Below are 19,951 nucleotides of genomic sequence, written 5' to 3'. Positions count from 1 at the left end.
GCTCAGCAGACAGGTCACCACAAAAAAATGACTCGTTGCACAATGTAAGCTGAGGTTCAATAGGAAAAGGCTTTCTGTAAAATTGGTTTATGTGAGAGCCCTACCATGATATGCACAGCATAAGCTGGGTATTGAAAAACTGGGGTTTTTTTTAACCAACTATATCATCAGGCCTAAAAAATGCTCTTACCTCTCCTGGAGTACCTTTACTAACCTCCTTACATGAATGGTGAAAACACCATTGCCATGACAGCATGGTTGTAAAAATTATACCAAATTTTTCAAATCCAACGGAACTTAGTCTGTCAGTTATGCTTTATGAAGTTATAACCCATCTTCTGAATAAATACAGTGAAATGCATCATTCTCTTTCAGAAAGACTGCAATCCGTTGCTGTGTTTGGAGCATCTGACTTACAAATGGAAGTCCTGGGGCATCAGAAGTGGGACTGCTTGTCAATGATATTTACAATGTGATTGTTCAATTGACAGCCCTGTCATTTAACTTTGCCCTTTTATAAACCAACCAAAACCCTTCAGTCATTTCTTGAGAATGACTCTGAAGTCTCTAATTCAACTTGATTTTTGTATAGCTATTTGAAAAATAAATCATTCATGCAATTTAACAATTGTATAGTAGTAGTATAATGGTGCACACCTTTCTAACTACATAAAAGAAAATCTATTCTTTTATGACATGATATTGTTTCTTAATGTGCTAATAGTCACCAGAATGATTCCCAAGTTTAAAATATAATTTCCTCCCTACGAAGGATCTATTTCTCCTGGAAGAGTATTTGAAACCTTTCAGAATTTTTCTGATCCAACCTTAAAACTACAAGTTATAGCTGACACAGACTGGGATGGGCTACATTCATTTGTGTTTTCCAAACCAATATAAAGCCTAATTTGCTAATGGGATTGGTAATCATGTATCACACATAACCTCTTACAGTATGAATATCTCTAACAGTTAAATCGATCATAACAAAAATGTGGGTATCATGTCAATCTTATCAGGACCACTAAAATAATGGGACCTCTGTTTACAAGGTGTCGATTGGTTTTAGAGGCTTTGATAATGACTCCAGACAGTCAATAAATACAGAGACTTTTACATAGCCAGTAGGAGCCGAACTAAACTATCTAATCTTTTTAAAATGACAGACAACACAATGAACTCTGAACTTAATCCCCTCCAAACATTAAGGAGACAGTTCAGTGCTTAAAGTACTATTCAAACTCAAACCCTACATTAAACAAAAATCATTAAGTGTCTGATTTAAACACACAGGAAAATTCAGAGGTAAGGCTGATTTTCCTTCCCCATTGTGCCTGGGCAGTGGTCTGTGGTGGGCTCCAAGTCTGTCAGTTGCTTGTCTTGGGCAAGGAAAATACCTCTGTGCCTTTTGAAAGTTTGCAGTCAAAGCACTGGAAAAAACCCTCAAAACTGAAGACTTAATTGCTTTTTGTCTCAGTCAGGCAAAATTTCTCTGTAGGTTTTGAAGCAGACATGGGAGACAATGTTATATGCTACATTTCAAATGCAGAATTTATACTGTTGGGCTCATAACCTCTGAAAATGATACATTGTCTTTAAGAGAAAAAGGAAACTGTAAATGTAAAGCTCATGTTACACTAAGAGATGGGGGGAGGAGGTAATGGCTAACATACAAATGGTGTATATATGAGCAAATAAATATATTAAATCACCCTTTATTTCAGCTTGTACATTTCTGAAATAGATAATAGGACCATCCAACCGTAGGATAGTTTCATCCAGTAGTAATGAAGTAAGAGAGGAGAAAATAGATATATCTTTTAAATTATCATTAGCAATTCTTCTGAGATAATTGTTTGCTTTCTAACATTAATAGAATCCCTATTTGCAGTGCAATCTAAATCCTTCCAGTACTGCTGAAAGTTCATTATTACCCTGTTTTCCATGAAATGCATCTTCTCTGTGCCTTTTGTTAGTTTGTCTTATAAATGTACCTCTCTGGATAATGAAAAAAAGAATGAATCTGTTCTAACCTTTTCAGTGCATCCCTTTTGCTTCCTAATGTAAAACCTGATATGAAAAATGTTTTTGTTTTATTCTTAATGTGACCCAGATATCTTTAATGTCTTTCCTGGTTAATTGCAGATAGGATGTGTTAAATATCTGAATTTCTAATTAATGAATTCCACTGAATAGATAATATTTCCTAAAATTTTAGTATCTCAGGTAGATTGCTGTATGCAAACGGAGAAATCCAATTTAAATCATCATTTGGACTTCACATTTTTTAATTACCAAAATCTGCTTACATTGTAGAATGCAATTTGTTTTTCTACAGTTTTGCAATTTGATTTTATAGTATCCTCATTGCCTTGGTAAATTTCAGTATGCAAATAGCTTCAAATATTTTATGTTATTAACAATGGCTCTTAAGTCAGGAATTTCTGATATTCCCACTAGCTGAGTTTTGCCATGATTAATTATTTAATCTTGTCTTTCCTGCAGTGCTTGATGAGCAGACTATAGCTTCTTGTTGTTGAGTTGTCACTCAGATGAGCTACGTTATCAAGACAGCCTTAATCTTACAATGGATTGTTATCTGTGTTCTCAAGATGAGATCAACCAGCAGAAGTGAGAGTGTGAGTATTTATTTGGCAGCGATGTGTGATATTTTAAACCATTTTCTAAAGTCTGAATTTACATTAACTGTATACAAACTCTATCTTGATTTCAAACTCCAGTAATGTAATAGATTTTCCTTACTGAACACAACATTTCAAGATATTCTAATTTTAAAAACCCTCTAAATCCTTACTTGGGAATATTTTTTATTTTTTGTTTGGCTGACAGGTTTTTGATAATCAGTATTTTCTCTGGTGATCATTTGTGGGAGAATTAGTGGAATTTCATGACAGCCTATTATATAGCACTTTTCCTTAGCTAGAGTTGCCTTTCCTTTCCATGGTGGCCTAATTAGTATTTCCTGAATCAGAGAATAGCTGAAACATTATGAAACATTTAATGTTTCATAATGAAAAAAAAGGAAGATAAAGAACCAGAGCTCTGCCAGGTCTGTGCTGAATGAAAATCTACAACTGCCAACATATTTGGCTTCTGTTTTGTTCCTTCTTAATTTCCTTAAAACTTTTCTAAGGCATTCTAACAGATTGCTTCCTAAATCTGCCCCTGATTTGTTACCATGCATTTAATGACAAATACTGTAGAAAATCTTACAATAGGAAAGTTTGTGTCAAAGAACTATGCAGCTGGTTGTGAATAACATCTAACCAGGATCCAGCTACAAGAGAACCTACAAGTGTCTGTAAGATTGCAGCATCTTTTACTCTCAGTATCTCCTTGGTCCATGCTTTCTCTCCTGTTCTCTTTCCTCCACTCTGAGTTCCCAAATTCACTGCATTTGGGCATTGCCATCACACATCAAGTTATAACTAAGATTAGTTGAAGGCATTTTTATTTTTTTTTCTCTATTTGTACCAGTTGTAGCACTGACAGGGTTTAAGAAAGCTGAATGATGCCTGCTGGCAATGTGGGCAAAGCATCCTTGGCATGGGCTGGATGGCAGAGGACTCCCAGACTCACCATGTCCCCTTGCTGTGGACCATCCCTGGTGCACTTTGTGTAACACAGGCCCCCAGCTCTCCTCACCATGGTGGAGCAGTGGGACCCCCTCCTCGGCCGGCAGTGCTGCTCAGGGCTGCTTGCTTGGAGGGCCAAGCTGTCCCTGTGCCATGGGCTGCTCTGGAACATGCTCCTGGGGCTGGCCTGGTGGCATTGGTGTCCTGGCCTGTGGGTGTGCTGCTGTGTTGGGTTTGCCTGCACTGATTCACCTTCAGTTTCTAAAGCACAGAGCTCTCCTATCGTTTGCAGCAGCCTTCCAGCACGGTGTTAGCCCCCAGTGTGGCTCAGAACTGCTGTCTGTGGAGCTCCTGCTCTCCTGAATGAAAACCCAATATTGCTTTTTGCATGAAATCCCAGGCGTGCCACGGCCAATGAGCTTCCAAACCAAGAAGAAAGACAAACCTATGATTTTTTTTTCCTCCAAAAAATAAGAGCATTTACCAAATCTTTAATTCCAAACAGTGCAGCAATTTCACAAGGAGTACTTATCAGTTTTCCAATTTTTTAATTGATCAGTTCCCTTACTTTGCCTATGTGTGTATTTATAGCAGTGTAACACTAAACCAGATTTGCCTTTGTTTTTGTGATTTATGCATTTTTTTTTCTTGAACAGGAAAATATTCATTATCAAATGTTGCGAGAACAATACAGTAACTGGAGGTTATTTTATATGAAAATATTGTTGATTGTTCCTCCTCTAGAAATCTCTCTTGGCAGCTCACTTCCTGCCAAATGAATCAGCAAAAGCTGCTCATGAAAGTTGTTAATATATAATACAATCACCCAGCACTGCACTTGCTCCTTATCTATAAAGTCCTTTTGTGATCAATGATTCACATCACCTTTTGATTATAGTCTCTGAGCACAAACAGTTTCTTAATATAAATTAATGGCCTTGGAATTTCTAAACAAACATTCCCTTTTGTTTAGCATCATTTCCTATTTTCATACCAAAACAGAGTCTTATTGTAATTGTTCAGTTTTCACTGGAAAAAGTGTTTGTGGCCTGGAATGTTCTCAAAAAACAAGCGGTTCCTTTCAAAGCTAATAGTGTTGATTTACAGGGCCTAACGTGCCATGTTAATTGAATATAGCTAGGAAATATTACAAAAAAACAGCTAGTGTGGTGTGACACTTTAAACAATGATTCTTGTACTCATTTACTGGAAAAGAAATTTTTTCTTGAAGTATAGTATTATTTGGCAATGTTGTTTCCTTGGCTGGTTTTTCTTTTTTTTTTTTTTTTCCATAGTAATAAGTAAGTCCCAGCTATCTAAGCAGCAGATAGTCAAGGTACTTCCTTTAAATTTCCTGATTGCTGTTAACACTACTGAATAGGCATGGGCTCTTCAGCAAAATGAATACTGAAGGTTTCCTCTGGCCAGATCTGACTAGAAGAACAATTAAATACCAGCCATCATGCAGTGGTAACCTAAAGCTAACTGTTCCCTCTTAAAAACTTCAGGGAAGCATGAGTGGAGTATGTAGCAGAAGCATAAGCCTGACCTCCACAGAACTGGTGCAAAAAACTATCTGATAATATTCCTTTCTAAGGCAGAGTTATTTCACTTAAATCAATTAGGTGGAGTTCTAACTAAACTGAAATAAGAACCTGAGAGACTGAAAATGCCTATGGAGATATTTAGTTTAATTAATTATTAGCTAAAGTGATTCAAGCCTATATTCAGACAAGGTTGGTTTTTTTCCTTCCTGGGTATTAAAAGAATAAAGGCCATGATAAAAATGATCAAACTTGTTAGTGGGTTGTTCATAGTAGTTTCAATTAAAGCATTTCAGTTTGCAGTGAGAACAGACTCAGAGTGGGCACCATGTCTGTCACTCACTGTGGCTCAGCTGACAGCAACTCATCAAGCTGGGACCACTTGGCCACCACCAGTCAGATGTCTGTCATGCACTCATCCTAACATCAAAAGTAGTTTTAATTTCTGACTTGTTCATACTCCAAACTAGAACAGGGGCTGTTTTTCTCAGGGAAGCTCTCCTGGGTTACACAAGGAATACAAAGGCTCTGGCTATCTAAGACTGGATATTCTTAAAAGTGTGGAGAAATAAAAGCCCTCCTGTTCTAGGAAAGTAATGTCCTCCAGAGCAAAATCCGTAATAGAGCTCCCCACTGCCTATAAAGAAGCAAAGCCCTCAGGCTCACACGACATGCCTTTGACTCAGGGTTTTGGTCAATGCCTGTTCCTTAAAAGCACTGGTAGCAGAGAGAAAAAATTTTATGCATCAGTGTTTTGTTCTGTGGAATGATAAAGATGCTACTTTGTAGCATCATTCAAATGGTATGCTAAAAAAATATGGTTTGTATGTTGCAATGCAAATGAAATAGTACTTGTTCTTCAATGGCACCTAGCATTATATAAACACATGTAATGACAGACACTCTCCTCTCCTTCTCACTGCAGTCAGACTGAAGTGCCTCTGTTCAAGCAGTAGTTTTGATGCCTTTATTGACTCTTACAAAGATAACATCAGCAACAGCTGAGGATCTCTCCAGATATTTTTAGGCACTTGTAAGATGTCAGTGAAATGTCAAAAGCAGTGAGTGATGCACTGCCCTCCTAACGGGAGAGATGTGTGCTGCTCTGACAATTTACCATAAAAACCCCCATGTGAACCCCCAAATGTGAACATTGTTCATTTGGTATTTTGGTGAAGATTGTTATATATACTGTCCAATTTTTAAATCTAGTGTAATTAAACTAAAAAACTGCATTTATAATATATTTATGATTTTGACTACTATTCAGAATATATAATTCACTTAAATGCCGTGAAATAAAAAAAAGGTAATCTCCCTGCTGATACCTAATGTACTGGCTGTATATTAGGCAAAAAGATAAAAGGCAAAAAATGGCGGTGGTAATTCCATCATCTCCTCACCCGCCTGTTTTCCCCAAGAATCATTTGATAGGGTTGTTGCTACCATGCTTCATCTGAGAGGCAGAAATGGGTCTGGCCATCAGAAAAACAGGCACAAGGGGGAATGGGAGCAGTCAGTTCAGTTTCTAGGGAGAATGAGCTGGTTTGCAAGGGTCCAGTTCGGGGATGAGCCCAGGAAAGAAGGCAGTAGCAGAGCAGGAGATGCCAGAGAAATGACTAATGGCATTGTTGTCCTTGTGGAGGGATGTGAAGAGGAGATATCTGGGCAATGACCAATGAAGTAATTTGTTATGGATGGCATTGCATGTGAAAATTATCTATAGTAATTCCATTTGAGGGTGGACATTTTCCCCCTTCTCTTTTTTCCATGATTCATTCAAAATGGATTCCAATCCAACTGGGAAAGAAAATGAAACAGACTCAAAGCTGCTAATTGTGCACTGGCAATAGCAAAAAAAGGAAGTAATCTACACTGGAATTGCATACCCAGTAAGGACCCTACTCTACGGCACATTACACTTTTTGTAATGGTCATGTGGGTAAAATGTATTTTTAGAGTATCAACACAGGCAGGCAAGATTTAAACCAGCAGTTCTTGGCCCTCTGGTATCCCATTAGGGTTGGGGAAGAGTAGGAATTAGGGGAGGAAGGGGAGAAAGGACGTGGTGAAAGTGGTTTTGCTTTAGATAAGCCTCTGCATCCTGTTTCATAATATTGTTGATAATTTGCCTCAATTTCCCCTCTTGCTCTCTTCTGAGCTGCAAACCGTTTGTATACCTTCAGCAAGAAATAGGTGCTTTGGATCATTTTTTCAAAGGAAAATCTCAGGAAGATTGGAAAGATGGCAACAGCTCTGTATCTTACAGGGCCTGAGGTTTCTGCCAGTCCAGATAATGAAGTACTTCCTTCACAGAAATAGTGGGAATTTAATGAGCACAGAAAATACCTTCTCATTTTCTGCTGGGGACTTCTAGAAAAAGCCTTCTCAGGCTTCTTAACCTGGTTAAATCTGAACTAGTACAAGTATGATACCTCAGAAATGATAATGTCTACTGTCCTTTTCTGTGTGGAGAGTACCATAAATTTAAAAAAAATTACTAAGCATTGTCTTTGGTGACAAACTATTTAGTTGCAGCCTCCAAGTATGTTATGTATAGTTGTGAAGCAAAGAAGTGGATGTCAAGTGCCTATACTGAACTTGTCCCTTTGTCTTTTTACAAAAATACTTTATTTCCTTGAATGAGGCAGTTCCCTGAAGACTTTTGAGACTGGCCCTGAGCTCAGCTGGAAACAGGAAAAGCTCCTGTGTGACTGAAAGATGTAGATGTTGGGCACATCTAATCAGCTCTGGAATTATGGTTGGGAGGAGCAGATGGCAGACATGGGGAAGGGGAGCACAGGCTGGACAGACAGCACAGGGTAGAAGCAGGGTCATCTGCAGCAGAAAGGGCTTCTGGCAAGTGTTAATGTACTCCTGCCCACAGATCTGAGGTTAGATACAAATCCACCACTGTACCTTGGATCATCCTCAGGATGTCATGGTCATAGGTTCAGTGGGGGTGTAAAACACTCTGGAGAGCTGAGGAGTCAGGCCTGGTGCAATTTGGTCTGATCCTGTCCGGAGAACCAAGGTACTTCAACACCCACTGCCACATCTGGAGACTGTAACATCTGCCTATTTCTTGGTCATCCACCTTTGTATATTTGTTTGCTTCTTCTTACATTGTTTTGCTTTGTTATCAAACATATTTATTTCCAGGCAGCTATGATACCAACAAAAACATTTGCACAACAGATTCAGAGTCCTGTTTATTTTGGTCAGCTGATTTCCTAAAGCAAGCTACTGTTTAAATTTAAGGAAGAGGAGGAAGAAGAAATTTTATCCAAAGCCCCTGTAAAAATCAAACTAATTTAAAAATCACATAAATATATTATAAAAAGCATTTTGTATAAATCGTCATGCTTCCATCACTGCATTCTATTTTTATTGCCAGCCCCAGTGTGTGATGGCTGGGTGTAGATGTCTGAGGCATCTCTGATTGACCTGCCCTGCCTCTGCTCTTCCACAGTGGCAGTAGACGTGCTTTCTTCTATCACACGACTAAGCTTTATCTTGTTATAATATTTGCAGTTTACTTTCACACTGTCACCTCATAATTTTTAAATTAATTCTGAATCCAGTGACTGTTAAGATTAGAAATTAGTAGTTTCAACATCCATCCTTTCATCTGCGTTTGTGTGACATCCAGTGGCTGAATGGTTCAATCACAGGCTCCCACTTCTGGTGAAAAGTGAAAAATTACTCACAATTCCATGTAGAACGTGAAAGCAGGAAATGTATTGCATAATAATGCTAACAGAGCAATGGCTTAATTTTGATTCAAAAATAAACCGGGGATTAAAGCAGTTTGTTCAAGGAAACACATTGCAAATTTGTAGCCTTAACTCACTGCAGCCTTTAGTGTTCTTTCCCACTGCTACTGATGTGAACTCATCTCCTCAGTGTTCCCACTGGGCACAGAGAAGTGAATAAACTGTTTATCACCCTGCTCCAAAATGAGTAATCTCTGTTTCCCTGCACTTAACTGTTAACTGCATCACGAGTGTCTGGATTAATAAATTTCTTAGGAGCAGTAGTGAGATTAGGAGACACATTTTGATTAAACCCCTAGAAATATTTAAAAAAACAAATATTTTGATTATCCAAATGATATTGAATTAGGCTTCTAAGCAGTTATTTAAACTTAAAGATCTAGAACTCCAGTCTCATGTTTGAATAACTGCCTGAAATTAAAGTAAATCATGGCAGTTGTGCAAGTTGTTTTCTTTGTCATCATCATGAAAATGATGTGACAGCAGCACTGCTCTCAACATTTGTTATCCATTATTTTCCATGCAGGTAATAAATTAGTAACAGCTTATTTTTTGCTCACACACATAAACCCCACAGTTATCACAGAGCATTTTCTGCAATTTGTTATTAGAAGTAGCAACTACTAATGCTGAAAAGGAAAATGAAGAGAAGATAAATGTTTCTCTGTTTTTCTAATCTGCTTTAGGAGATCCATAAACCTTTTTCATAAATCCAGCTAAGTCCTTGTGTGCAAGCTTTTTATATAGCAAAAGGAAAATATAATTAAAAAAAAATTAATCTCATAAAACTTAACAGAGAAATTAAGCATTGATGTCTAGTGCCTGAAATTCCTTTAAAGTTATATTTTCAAAATTACTAAATTTCATTTTAATATTTATTTCAAGGATGTACAAATATTATTTTGGCAGGAAATTTGTTGTTAAGACTAATATATATTGGACACACACACACACACAAAGGACTGTGCAGGCCTGGGCAGTGCATTCGAGGCAAATGATACCAGCAGACAGGAAAAGAGCAGCTGTGCACCATTCTTGGACACAAAGTCCTCAGGAGTCACGAGGTTAGCACAGGATCTTTTTTTTTATGCTTGGTTTTGCTGACTACAGAGCCACTTAGTCAACTATAATAACCAGAATAAAAGTCCTTTCCTAAAGTTAGTTTTATGCTACTCTATGGCAAGGAAAAGCAAGTCAAATCTCTCAGAAATGTATCTAGAAGAAAATAAAGATCAGATATATGAAAATGCCCTTGCTGAGATCCAGTCCTTTGAGCTGCCTCTTGGAACCACCCTAAGGTATGCTTCATTTTAATAGTATTATACTCTTCATGATGGATGTGTTCCTTCTATAGCTGTTCTTTCAGTCAGCAAAATATATTAGAAACTTTGTTTTCTTGACCCTGAAGCCTACAAGAAAGTTGAGCTTAATTTCAATGCGATTGGCCCTCAGTGAAAAAATACAAACCAAGGTCACCTACTCTACTCTTTCTTTTTACCTGGACAAAGTTTCTGATGGCTGGCTGCAGATCTGTGAAAAAGAAGGTGCTCTTAAAAATGAAAACAAGGGGAAATGTTCTCTTTTGTGCAGCAGTGTTTTTAGTTTAAAGTCAACAGCTACATTTTTAAAGAATTAACTATTTTTTATTCTTAAATTTTTAATAAATGCAACTTTTGTTTTAATCACCAAAAACAGAACTATTTAAGGTTTTACTGTTGATATTTCTAAATGTCTGAAGATTTTTTTTTAAATTTGTAGCTTATGGAAACTGTTTAATGGTAAAAATGCAACTGAAAAAGTTTCTCCACATATTTGTCCTTAAAAAAAGTAATATATATAAAGATTGCAATGTAATTTGTCTAGGTATATTGTCAGTATTTGTAGAAGAGTTTTAAAAATAGCCTGCCTGGCACTGTAGGCATCAGGTTGCAGTAACCATCAGGCTAAAAAAAGAAACTGAAATTTTGATTATCCAAATGATATTGAATTAGGCTTCTAAGCAGTTATAGTTTTGTCTATAACTTCAGTATTTTGATGATGGGAAAAAAAGAAATGTGGGAAAATTGTTACTGCATTTGAGTGATTTCTTGAAGGAAATACTACAAGTGGTAGGATTTTTCCTTTTTTTTTTTTTACTATGCTTTATACTTTACTTTTATACTTTGTAAGCACTTGTCTAGATTCAGAATGGTCCTTGTTATTTAGTAGGTGAATCAACAATCTGATTCAACACTGAATTTGATAAAAGCACAAGAACTGACAAGATGTGCACCATCTTCGGTGCCATTTATTAACTTGTGTACAGGTGTAGTTGCACCAGGGCAGGAGAGATGATGAGCTTGCTTATAGTAACTGGAAGGATGCCAAATGCAATTGTAGACCTTGATGCATTCACATTTGTCAAATGCTGTCAGTTCCTTACAGGAAAAAGTAGCTACACATCACCCTGAAGTTTTACATATCTGGCCTATTTCTTCACAAGAACTTCCCACTTGTGTGCAGATAACTTTGCCCAGAAAGCAGGTGCATCCTGTCTCCTGAGCATGCAAAACCCAAGGATTAGTTAATCCCTGGCCACAGGCCACAAAGTGTAAAATTTAAATAGAAAATAGGTTATTCCTCCTTCATTGACACATGAAGCTTTGCTGTACAAAGCACTAGGAAACATTATGTCAGTTTCTAGTGAAATACAGCAAGCCACTGCACATAGAGGTGCTCTTTTTTGTTTTGTCTTGGTTTTGTTCTATTCTACCCTGACCCCCAAGTTTCTGTCGCGTAAAGAACGGAAGGAATGAAGACTGACAGAACCAGAATGCAGAAACGCGGGCAGAGCCTCCGCCTGAGGGGTCGGTGCCTCCCTCCCTGCCGGGACGGGCACGGTCCGCGTGTGCGGGAAAGGTCGAATCAAAACAAACCAAATAATACTATTAATAATAATAATAAAACAAGACCACACCATGAACTAGCCACAGGACCAAACCAGAACTAGCTCAGTGGAAAAGGTCGTGTTGAACCCTGTAAGCCTTGAAGGCGACTCTGCAGCGCGGCGCACCGGGGCGGGCAGCCGGTCCGTCCGGGACAGGGGCCGCACTCTGCGCGTCCCTCGTTTGTCACAGTGCCCTGAGCGGGTCGCAGCGGCTGGCGCCGGGCACCAGCTCCCGGAGATGCCATGGGGACGGAAGGGTTTTGCCGGGCTCTCCGAGCGTCCCCGGCCTAGCCCTGCTCCTGACGAGCAGCGGAGCACCGCCGAACTGGTGCGAGCCCGAAGGGCGCGGCCCGGCGCGACCTGCGCCCCTCACCTGCCCCAGCCCCGCCCTCCTCCCCGCCGCCCCGCGCTCCGTGCACACCGGCAAACCCTCCCCGGCGGCCCCCGGCGGCCCCCGCCGGGCTCCGCGGCCGCTCCTCCCTCGGCGCCTCCCGCAGCGGCGCGGCCGCCGGGTCCCTCCCATCCAAGATGGCGGAGAGTCTCCCCGAGCATGATCGGATCCTGCAGGAGATCGAGAGCACCGACACGGCCTGCGTGGGACCCACCCTGAGGTGCGGGGCGCGGGGGCCGTGGCACGGCCAGCGGGTGAAGCTCCCACGCCCTGCCCGCCCGCCGGCCCGGGAGCCGCGGCGCGGCCCGGTCGCGCCTTCTGACAGCTGCTCCCCAGGGACGGCGCGGGGCCGCCCGCAGCGCCGCAGGCGGGAGCGGCCGCGCCGGATGCGGAGGGGACGCGCAGCCCCCGACCGCCGCCCCCCGTCTCGGGCGCTGCGGGGCGGAGGGAAGGGGCCGGCGCGGCGCGGGCAGGGAGCGGGGCTGTCAAGCCGTGCCGCCGCTCTGACAGGGAAAGCGTGGCCCGGCTCCGGGCTGGCCGCTCCCTGGCATTCTCTGCTGGGGAAGCAGCCGGGCACGGCCCCGGCGGGGCTGGAGTGCGGCCTCGGGACGCGGCGGCCCTGGGCCCGGCTCGGGTGGCCGGGCTTGGGGCGCCCGCCGTAACCCAGTGCCAGGCTTTGCTGCCCGCGCTTGGGCGCGAGTCAGCTCCCTGGGTGTGCCGGTACCGCCGGTTCTGTGCTGAGAACGGGGCCGAAACCGTACCGTGGGTGGGTGTTGCAGTGCTCCGCTATGCAGCCTCTAATGATGCGGTCTGAAACCCACTACCCTGGTCAGTTTCCTTGGGAATGTGACAGTGTTTAGAGCATTTCTGGTGTGCCATGACTGCAATGGTTTGGTTTTCTGTCTTTTTCCTCCAATTCCACATGCTGCCAAATGGCTTAGCCTGCATTTTGAAAAAAAGGTTTTGCATAACCTTCCCTGTTTGAGGCTAATGTGGAAGTACCTTTCACTTAGAGCTGGGGAGATAAGGGCAGGGCCTGTGGAGAGGGAATTGGGTTATAGAGGAAACACAGGGGAAAGGGGATCTTCGTCATGGAGCTTTGCTGGTGCTTCCCCGATTAAAGATGTCTGAAAGAAGTGAAAAAAGCATAGGCACTAGCCAGACGGAGGAGAGAGAACTGTGAATTTGAATGTTATCTCTTTGAAAAGATACAGTGAGCCTGTGTGCAGAAAACTGGAAAAGGCAGTTTGTGTGTGCTGCAAAGCCATGAGCGTGGTGCTGCTGGCTTTTCCTGCAGTGGGAATCGTGCCTGCTGGAGAGTGTGGACAGGGCTGGGAAAGGATGAATGCGGGCTACGTGGGTGAGAATGCAGTCCTGAGAACTGGTGGAAGAGAAGTTCCTGTTGCATGACAAGTGGGTCTTTTTTGCACATCACAGCAGTTGATTTTAAGGTTAGCTATGTGTGTCTACAGTGGATCCTCCGCAGCTGTGTGGGAGGTGGCAGTCTGGGCATTTGTGTGAGGCTGGGGCTAATCAGTCCTCTGAGAGCCCCCATGGAGAGTGTGGTGGGCTTGTCTAGACATCACATGGGGACTGCTTGCTTGCTCAGTCTGGTCCTGGAGGTCAGCTTGGAGCAAACTGCTCTGTTCTCTGTTCTCCCCTCATGTTCCTTAAGTGCGGCTGCTGTTGGGAATGCAGTGTGGAGATGCTGAAGCTGAGCATCACAAGGAGCCTCACCTGTGAGAGTCTGTGGGCTTAGGCTGTTGGAAAGTAGCTGGGATGCTTTCAGACTTGAGTTGTCCCTGGAGGCAGTTTCACCATGTTAACCACTTAACAAGCCCAGGCAGGTTGAAGCTGATGCGTGCAAAAAACCACAACAAAATATTAAATATAATTGCAGTTTGGCCACCATCTTCAGTATAGAGCTTGTATCAGAGTAACCTGTAGAAAGGACAAACAGGCACACAGCAGAAGACGACATCCACAGATGTGGATGGGGAGGGAACTATATGAATCTCTTATCCATATTAAGCATTTAAAATGTGCTGATGTCTTTATAATTACTAAAACTTAATTTCTTATTTTTTGTGTGTTTCTATCCTATCACTGATTTTCCAGTAAGGGAATTTTACATTGCTGACTTTCAGGATTTTTAGGGAAAAAGTGGATGTTGCTCTGATTTAACCCTAGTGTCCAAATTATAAATAAAAAAAATTAGGTGAAAGAGTGGTTACACCTGGCTGAGCGTTTTGAAAGAAGTCCAGCAAACACCACAGAAGTATGCTTCTACTTCCCAAGAACTGCAGTATTTAAGATCAAAACTTGAGCTGTCTGCTCAGTTGTCTGTTACAATTTGTGAATTGCTGTGTGAAACTGAAAAGTCTGAAATCCCACATCAAATTACAAGATATATTTCAATGAAAGAAGCATGAACGTAAAATGGAGCATTATTTTCTGCATGAGATCTAGGTTTTTACTTGCTAAACAATGTGAATCAAAGAAATGAGTTGAGTAATTCTACGTGCAGTTGCATAAGGCTACAACATGAAGTGATCCATTGATTTCCAGTCACAGAAGCTATTGAAGCCAGTTGTCTCATGTAATGACTGAGATTACATTAATTTCATTATGTGAAATGGAATATTTTTGTAATCTCTGGGTTGTAATGCTGGGAGAATATTTATAGCATTGCCACATCAAATAAAGTACCAACATACCTACTTAAATAGCAGAACAAAAGAAGGGACTTGAGGTGAGTGGTTTGGATAAATGGTAAGAGGTAATATTAAATGCTGAAGGTTGTAGGATATGCAAGATCTGACTTATCTTTAATTGTTAATATCAAGATATTAATGTCTTTGTAGTGCATCCATGCTTCACAAAGGAAATGTATATTTTCCTTGTGGGCCGTATGTAGATTCCATGGAAACACATTTTTGCTTCTGTTTTTCTTCAGTGTTTTGCTTGCTGGTTGGGTATAGCTGTTCCTGCCAGGGTGCTGTTACCTACCCTGCTACAAGAGTGGCAGCACTTGTTTTTATGATACAAAATATAATAGCATTTATTGATATATAATGTTTTTGTATATAATTTACTGGTAAGGAACACCATACACACTGATCCTGCAGGTGATTTTCTACTGCTGAGATCTGCTCATAAAGAGGAATGTGAAATGCAGGTCTTTTATAGGAGGAATCAGCATACAGCTAGTGCAGTTGGGATTATTTATTGTTTAGGAGAGTTAGCTCCTAAAGACTGTTCTGCATCTCAAGAGAGGAAGAGATTGTATTGTATTGGATTAAATTAATTTTCTTTTTAGATTTTAACTAGATTAATTTATTGATTTAAATTTGCTGCTATTTTACTTGCATCTCTAAATTCAGTAACACATGCTGAATCATTATAAATGAGACCTAAGCCAACATGCCTTTCATTAAATAGGCAGACTGTGTCTATAGCAAGCCAGGATTATTTTTTTTCAGCAGACTCTGTGAAGCTTTTATCAGCATCTTTTTGGCTTTAATGGCTAACAAAATGAGATTAATGACAAAACTTGTTAAAGGCTCATCACTCTCACCTCTTTATAGAACATGTTAATATCATATAATTCATGTTGCATACATACTTTTGAGCTTCTCTCAGGGAGAGCTATCTCATTTCTAATCTTTAGAAAGGAAGTGGAAGAAGACAAAGAGAAAGAAAAGCAATTCCCGTAATCCTCTCAACAACAGAAAAATCAAAAGCTTAATAACAAAAAACTTAAAGCCCTCACTGAACTGTGTTTTAACACTTCTTGGTTAGTCAGTTGGACAGGCTGTAGTAGCTAGTAAGACAGATTCTTTTCAGAAGAAAATAAATGACTTTATTTGATGGTTAGTTTCTGGTTGGTTGAAAAAGGTCAAAGTGGAGCTCGACAGAGTAGAAGCTGTTCTGCCAGTGCCCTGGGTACTATAGATACGAGTTTCTTTGAGTCTCTAGTAGTGTGTAGTATTTCAAAGCTTTTTTTTTAAATAGATGAATTAACTCTTAAACTGTAGCTTGGCAAAATATTTCATAAGCATATGGTAGACTTTCTCTAAACACTTCCTCTTGCCTCACTAAGTCTGCAGTGTTCTGTGCTTCCCATACACAGCCTGTCAGGGGAGTACCTCCATGCCCTCAATCCGTTGACTGAACAAAAATACAAAAGCAAAATGAAATATAAAAACTGTCAGGATTTGATAATGGAAATTCTGTTGCTAAGGAGAAGTTGATAAGAAGGTGCTGTGTCTATTGATGTATCTATCTATAAGCAGAATGTTCTCTGTAGCTTTAAATTACAATCACAGCTTGGAAAGTGCTCCTCAAAAGTCAGTGTAAAAGTGCTTTTAATTCAATTCTCTCGTCCTGAAATCTATCATCACGAAGCTGTTGCCTGGTAGATGTTAGAGCATCTTGGAGGTTGCTGTAAGTTGTGCTGCCCATGAAATGTCTTTGAAGAGTTCTTAGAGAGCCTCCTGTGAAGACATTTCGCTGTTGTCTCTGGCTAAAGAAATCACAGCCACAAGCACCATTCAGTTGATGCATTTCTGCCTGATGCTGCAGTATGCTGCAGTCACCTTCCACTGATCTAGGACTGCATTGCACTGGTAAAAGCAGCACTGAGCTGAGACTGCAAAGCAAAATAATTTCTGTATAGTAATGTGTTTTTCTCATTTAGGTTAAGCAGAGTTTGGAGGCTGGGCATCATAAATGAGTTTGGCTGAAGTGTTAAATTGATAGCTGTTCATTCTGAACTTCTGTCCTTGTGTTGTAGAAAAGCCGAAAGTAAAAGCTACACTTTAGTAAGGCATCATTCGAAAAATAAGCTATTTTGTCCTTTACTGATCTAGGTCCTAAGAAAATTCAGAGTTAGAGATACGGAGTGAGAATCTAATTCTGGTGCTTTTGCTGTGGTAAAAAAAGTTGTGGTACACTTTGCAACTGCAGATGGTTTGCCCAGGCTGGGGTCTGTAATTTATATTTTGGAGGTATTCTTGTATTCATTTAGGGGGCCTGTCCAAAGCAAAATGAGTGAAGTGCCTAAATGTTATGTAACTTCAGTTTTACTGAAAGTGTATGTTACAGTTACCCAGGCGTGATTTAGGTGTGTGATTCTCTGTCTTCAGCACCACAGGTAGTAAGTGGTAACATAGGCAGTATGAATGAAGTCTGAAAATGTGGGAAGATTTTACAGCATTAACACAATTGCAGGCAGGGAAATACTTTTTCTGCCTATGGTCTGTTGGGATTTGTGATGTGGTTATCCAATAACGAAATGTGGTTGCCTTCATTTTTCTCCTGTGGTCTTACTTGTCTGGTAGGATTGTCTAAAGTAATTTTTCAATGTTTTCACTATTTTGGTTTTGGAGCATGAGCCAACAATTAGCATTTTTATGTATAGCTTAGTCTTCTTTTAAATATAGAGCAGACATAAGAGTACTCTGCGATCATCAGCCAGTGCTTTAGATGAGAATTTTAATGGTTTGATCATATATTTTGATTTCAGATGATATGGTAATCTTTTACAGAATTGTAAGCTATTGGTTTGAAAATCAGTAGACCCTATCTTTATTAATGGTCTGTCTTCAAGGCCTTTTTAGTTTTCAAGTTAATGCGTTTCATTCCTGGTTCCCTTTCAGACAGAAGTTACACAGTAGCCCCAAAGAACTGCAAATTCCTTGTGTGATAACTGTGGTCTCTTTTGGATCAGGACTGTACTTTTATGTATACTGTTGTGGTTTAACCCCAGCCTGCAGCCAAGCCCACCTAGCTGCTCATTCTCTCCCCCACCTGCAGCATGGGAGGGAGAATCAGAAGGGTAGAAGCTGGAAAACTTGTGGGCTGGGATAAAAACAGTTTACTAGGGGAAGCAAAGGCTGCACACACAAGCAAAGCAAAGACTGAATTCACTGCATCCCATGGGGAGACAGGTGTTCAGTCATGTCCGTGACAGCAGAGCCCCATGGCAAGTAGTGGTTTCTCTGGAACACAGAATCACAGAGTGAACTAGATTGGAAAAGACCTTTGAGATCATTGAGTCCAACCTATGACCTAACACCACTTCATTAACTAAACCATGGCACTAAGTGACATCCAGTCTCTTTTCTAAACATATCCAGGGACAATGACTCCCCCACCTCTCTGGACAGACGATTCCAGTTCCCAGTCACTCTTTCAGTGAATAATTTTTTTTCTGATCTCTAACCTAAACTTCCCCTGATGCAACTTAAGACTATGTCCTCTGGTTCTGTCAGTGCTGCCTAGAGAAAGAGACCAGCCCCCACCTGACCACAACCACCTTTCAGGGAGTTGTAGAGAGTGATAAAGTCTCCCCCGAGCCTCCTTTTCTCCAGGCTGAACACCCTCAGCTCCCTCAGTGGTTCCTCACAGGGTTTGTGCTCCCAGCCCCTCTCCAGCCTCGTTGCCTTCTCTGGACGCACTCGAGCGTCTCAATGTCCTTCTCAAACTGAGGGGCCAGAACTGGACACAGCACTCAAGGGGTGGCCTCAGCAGTGCCAAGTACAGGGGAAGAGTGACCTCCCTGCTCCTGCTGGTCGCACTGTTCCTGATACAGGCCAGGATGCCGTTGGCCTTCTTGGCCACCGGGGCACACTGCTGGCTCATGTTCGCTTCGCTGTCGACCCCCAGGTCCCTTTCTGCCTGGGCACTGTCCAGCTACACCGTCCCCAGCCTGTGGCACTGCAGGGGATTATTGTTGCAAAATATCATCACTCCAAATGTCTCCTTCCTTCCTTCTTGTTCCCCCAGTTTATGTACTGAGCATGATGCCATCTGCTCTGGAACAGCCCTTCGGTCAGTTGGGGTCACCTGTCCTGGCTGTGTCTCCCCCCAGCCTCCTCTCCAGCATGGCAGCACGTAAAGGCCTTGGCTCTGTGTGAGCCCTACTCAGCAATAACAATATGTCTGTATTATCTGCCCTGTGTGCAGCATAAATCCAAAACACAGCCCCATACCAGCCACTGTGAAGAAAATTAACTCTACCCCAGTCCAAACCATCACATACATTTATGTATCAGTTTATCTTTATTATAATAGAAAATTTCTATTTTGTAACTGGATTGTTATGGAGTAAGGAGAATGACCTGCTTGCTGTGAACCAGTGTATCCTAAAAAAATAGAGGATTGCTTGTAGTGTCAGTTGCAGATTTTGTTACTTGGTGTAGGATTTGATGGTATTCCAAGTATTTAAATTGAAAGATAACAGTCAGATAAAGCAACTGTCTATGTGATGTATATAGCTGTGAAGGAGCAATTTTTTTTTATTGCCTAGTTCATTATATAGAGTCAAAAGAGCATATGAAGAGTGTGTGCTGTAGACTGATTAATCTGGCATACAGCAGCAGAACTGCAGTTCTGATTTTTCTGTAGTCTGGTCAGATTTGCCATTGGTAGCAAAAGTGTTTTATAAGGAATCACTTGCATTACTGCAAGTTTCAACATATTACTTTTCAAGTTTTTATAAAGCCTGGAACTGTTCACAGGTAATCATATCTGCCCTGCACTTTTTTTGTTTTGAAAAAATCTTTAGGTTCAATGCTGATTAAGTTTGTCATGAAATATGTGTCTGCAAATCAGATTATCTTGATCTTTTAACTGTTCACGCATCAGCTTCTGACTCAGTTCTTGCAGTGTTTTCCAAATGGGCAACTGCCAAGTGAAGCTTTAACCTAGCTAGT

At 41.0% G+C, this 19,951-nt stretch overlaps 1 protein-coding gene across 5 annotated transcripts in view; it reads left to right on the top strand.

The window, feature by feature from the left end:
* The first annotated feature begins 10,012 nt into the window (after positions 1-10,012).
* The window catches only part of EXOC6 (exocyst complex component 6), an 88,130-nt gene continuing 78,191 nt past the window's right edge, over positions 10,013-19,951 (top strand). For 2 of the 5 annotated variants that reach the window (XM_059851646.1, XM_059851645.1), the window contains exon 1: positions 12,300-12,453. In XM_059851646.1, coding sequence (XP_059707629.1) covers positions 12,371-12,453 — 83 coding nt within the window. In that variant the 5' untranslated portion in view covers positions 12,300-12,370. Of the gene's footprint in view, positions 10,215-12,299; positions 12,454-19,951 lie in introns of those variants that run through there. The other 3 variants (XM_059851642.1, XM_059851647.1, XM_059851643.1) reach the window with 3 other exon arrangements.

Source organism: Haemorhous mexicanus, chromosome 7, assembly GCF_027477595.1.
Source record: "Haemorhous mexicanus isolate bHaeMex1 chromosome 7, bHaeMex1.pri, whole genome shotgun sequence".
In the NCBI taxonomy this organism is placed as follows: domain Eukaryota; kingdom Metazoa; phylum Chordata; class Aves; order Passeriformes; family Fringillidae; genus Haemorhous; species Haemorhous mexicanus.
The sequence above is the reverse complement of the archived record's forward strand: the minus strand, read 5'-3'. Positions and strand labels throughout refer to the sequence as shown.